At 35.2% G+C, this 3,678-nt stretch overlaps 1 protein-coding gene and 1 long non-coding RNA gene across 2 annotated transcripts; both read right to left on the reverse strand.

Moving 5' to 3' along the window:
- Positions 1–949: 949 nt before the first annotated feature.
- Positions 950–1,887, reverse strand: LOC147494133 (porphobilinogen deaminase, chloroplastic-like). Its single transcript, XM_086568045.1, has 5 exons — positions 1,860–1,887; positions 1,722–1,813; positions 1,220–1,630; positions 1,108–1,176; positions 950–964 (listed from the first exon to the last, which is right to left on the reverse strand). The coding sequence occupies exons 1-5, from the start codon at positions 1,885–1,887 to the stop codon at positions 950–952; spliced, it is 615 nt and encodes a 204-aa protein (XP_086424171.1).
- Positions 1,888–1,889: 2 nt separating this feature from the next.
- Positions 1,890–3,412, reverse strand: LOC147494134 (uncharacterized). The gene is made up of 4 exons (XR_015198982.1): positions 3,051–3,412; positions 2,702–2,950; positions 2,467–2,610; positions 1,890–2,239 (listed from the first exon to the last, which is right to left on the reverse strand). It is a non-coding gene; the product is annotated as an uncharacterized LOC147494134 (long non-coding RNA).
- Positions 3,413–3,678: the final 266 nt, after the last annotated feature.

Raw genomic sequence — 3,678 nt, forward strand, 5'->3', positions numbered from 1 at the left:
GATGAAGGAGAAAGGATTTTTGCCGAACCAAAAACGGAAGAGATGCTTCAAGCTTTTCGCCTCTGCCAGGCGGCATTCTTTGGAACATTGGATTTCAATAATCAAACGGGTTTGGATTCCTCGAAAAAGAACCCCAACGTTGACTTAAACACGTCTAGCTATGAAAAGGATTTTCTAAAACTACCTGAAACCAGAAAGGTTACGCGGGAGAAGGGTTTCTCTTTTTGGGAGAAGTAGGATCTAGTAGTATACTGAATGGGACTCCTCACCTAGCCCTTGATATTGACTTCCATAAGGGTTTTAATCCGGTCTGCAAGGTATATAATAAACATCATTTTTGTTATTTATAGATGCTTTTTTTCTAGATTTTTCCCAGAACTTGTTATAGTTGTCATTTGCATGAACTCTCCTTGGCAGAGTCAGTTTCAAACAAAGAATGTTTGTTAACAAACTGCCTAATGTTGACAATGAAATAAAGATATGCACAAAAATGTAATGGGTATTAACATCAAGTCATTCTTCAACAGGGTAAAAACCTCAAGCTTTGAGCCATTTGATATCCATCTCAAAGTTTGAATTATATGTTCTCTGTAGTGAGTTACTCAGTTGTTCCTAGTTCTTATTGCACCAAACAAAATATCAAATGTTATGTTCTTTGTGACTCAACTTTTTGAAGTGCTGTGTGTAGAGTTGGATTGTTAGGAACTGTTGGTATCAGGTTTCAGTAGTATGTAATGATCACACAGTTTCAAAGTAGTGTTAATGCATTTGAAGTTTCTATGATGTCTAGGTTATTTAAGCTATATATATGGTCAAAAAATAAAGGGCAATGTCTCGATTTTGAGTACTGTGCTAAGACAGACCAAGGTTAGTGTTTTGCTTAGAGCAGTTTCAAATGCGCTATTTTGCTGTAAAGATTTACTTAAGGCAAATGGAAGCTCATTATGGATTAATGAGAAGCAACCTGCAAGTAGTGGCCAGTGATTGAGTTAGGAAATTTGATTTTGACCCTATCAAGCATTGCTGGTAGTATAACAGATGATGACAGACAAATTTTTATTTTTGTGACACTATTCACAAAACAAAAAATCTTGGCCCATAAATTACCAACTCGTAATTCAAGATCATGCATGTGGTCTTGTTAAAAGGATTTGCTACCTCTAGAGTAGATGGAACCTAATTAACGCCAACAAAACATAATATTTATGAAACCACTAACCTTGAGTGCCGGATATCTGTAGAGTATTTGTGATTGTCTCTTGAGTGAAGCACTACCAACAACACTCCCAGGTGGAAGCTCTGCTAAAGAAGCTGCACTCAAGGAAATGAATGCATCTCGAACATCCTCCCGGGGAAGGTTGCAAGGCAAAATAGTACCATTTGGTAAATATGTAGGTACATCTTTCATGGAGTGAACAGCAATATCAATATCACTATTTAAAAGTGCCTCATCTATTTCTTTCGTTAAAAATCCTTTACCACCTATATCTACAAGGGACTGATCTAAGATTTTGTCACCAGTTGTTTTTATTATTACAATATCAATGGCCCCTTCTTCAGCCAATTTTGAATGCAAAGCAATGAGCTTTGCTCGTGTTTCGTAAGCCTGCGCAAGTGCAAGTGGGTTGTTCTACATAAGGAACAAAGTGAATTCATCCAAGATGCATATGCAGTGTAAATCGACCAAATGCCCAAAAACAATAAGTAGCTAAAATATTTACAACAATAAGTGTAAATGGACTGACACCAAAAACAATAATTGCTAGGAAAAAATGAGCACATTCAGTAAAAAAGAAAGGAGTTACACCACTACCTGATAAGTAAAATTACTCAGAAAAACATGAAGACAAAGGTGCTACAATAAAATTCCAGAGTGCTAAAACACATCATAATAAAAATGTGTTATGTATTCGAATTTGCTAGAAACAACTTAACGTACAACCTTTCCGATTCTTGAGCTTATCATTCCACACCAAAATAACTAAACAAAGAAGTCGTTCGAGTAGAACAAATCCATTACTACAGTCACCGTCAACCGCAATTGATCTGCCAATCATCCTATTGTATAAAACAACATATTACTTATTTTGAGAGAGAGTACCATGTCAACGCTGACTAGCTTTCCATCCTCCAGGAGTACCTCAACTACGGTTCCTGACTGATCAGAGAGTACCGTGTCAACGCTAAATGGCTTTCCATCCTCCAGGAGTACCTCAACTACGGTTCCTGACTGATCAGCCTGAAGTAAAAAAAGAAACAAAAGGTAGAGTTACATAACAAAGCCTGTGCATGACATGATTTACAAATTTTCAGTAGAAGCACCACTTGTTAAGCAGGAATTTGTTTGTTTTTCTGCAAACTTTAATAAAAATTGACCTTAAAGACTCTTAATTAAAATGTATGACGCAAATACTTTAACTGATCAGTATAAGAAAGAAAAAAAACGAAGCGGATTACTGTAAATACCTTGCTTTAAGAAGTAAACAAATCTAGTAAAATTGCTTTGTTGTTCTTATAATATATCCTAAAGTTCAAACCAAATTAAACTTCTGTATGACCCGCTTGCATCATGGAATTATCCATATGATCAAAACCTTTGTCTCCTGATTCCTAAAAGGTAGGATCAACACTGAGAAGAGTTTCAAATGATAAAAAACTAAAAGCAAACCCATCCAACTAAACAGGGTCAAACATTGCACACCTTCGATATAGTCAAATGATTCCTCTCCTTAGGATTCTCTGATATCTCAACAACCTCTATTGGCGAGACGTAAGCAGTTCCACTCTCTTCAGATCTCCCCGAAATTTCCTTATCACTATCAGCAGTTCCATTTAAATTTTCGAACAAAACACCATTGTCATGAGAGGAAGGAAGCTGGTCAAAAACAATCTTCTCATGATCCATCATAGCCACATCACCAATAGTAAATATTTAGGAAGCCATTGCACGCTAAAAAAACAAATGTCACTAATATCAATTGTTGTTCTTATCCACTTCACTCAAATACAACCAAACCTACGCATATGACACAAAGAAATCAATCACTTACCAAATATTTGACTCGACAACCCAGTGACAACTCGCAAGAGAAACTTTTAAAAATAGAGAACGGATTTGAGAGCGTGATTCACAGAGGAAAAAAAGATACTTGTTGATCTTGGATTGTCAATAGAAATTAGATTGGTGATGATTGAAGAAGCAAAGATGGTTTGCCATTTTTTTTCCTATAAAAATCCATCCTTTCTCTTGCCTTCACAATTCGTGTAAGATTGCTTCAAGATTCACGTTAAGCCTTTGATCTAAAACACGGTACTAAAATGAAAAGAGAACTTGTTTTTTTTTTTTTTTTTTTTTTTTTTTTTTTTGTCTGGTGAAGAGTTTTGTTTTTTTATGTTTGTTTGGGTTACGAACAATTGAAATCTGCAAAAAAAAGGGCATAGATTTACTTTTTTGAAGAAAAATCTGACGTGTCAGTCTCAGAGAAAAAAGAGAGGCTGACGTGGGTCATTGGGAGCATTCTCAACTACTCAGTATTAATGGTCTTTGATAAAAAATTTTATTTTTATTTTTTTCCTTCAATCAAACATCGACATTACATCTTAATTTTTTTGTATATACCATCTATTTTTTGTTTTCATTGTGCCCTAACAGCTTACACACTTTCATAAAAGAATTTT

Source organism: Coptis chinensis, chromosome 6 (assembly GCF_015680905.1).
Source record: "Coptis chinensis isolate HL-2020 chromosome 6, ASM1568090v1, whole genome shotgun sequence".
NCBI classification, from domain to species: Eukaryota; Viridiplantae; Streptophyta; class Magnoliopsida; order Ranunculales; family Ranunculaceae; genus Coptis; species Coptis chinensis.

Coding starts and splice junctions, on each gene's coding strand:
- LOC147494133 (XM_086568045.1), bottom strand. CDS start 1,887: ATGTGTTTTAGCACTCTGGAATTTTATT. Junction 1,814..1,859: donor TAGCACTCTGGAATTTTATT/GTAGCACCTTTG, acceptor TTTACTTATCAG/GTAGTGGTGTAACTCCTTTC. Junction 1,177..1,219: donor ACAGATATCCGGCACTCAAG/GTTAGTGGTTTC, acceptor GGCGTTAATTAG/GTTCCATCTACTCTAGAGGT.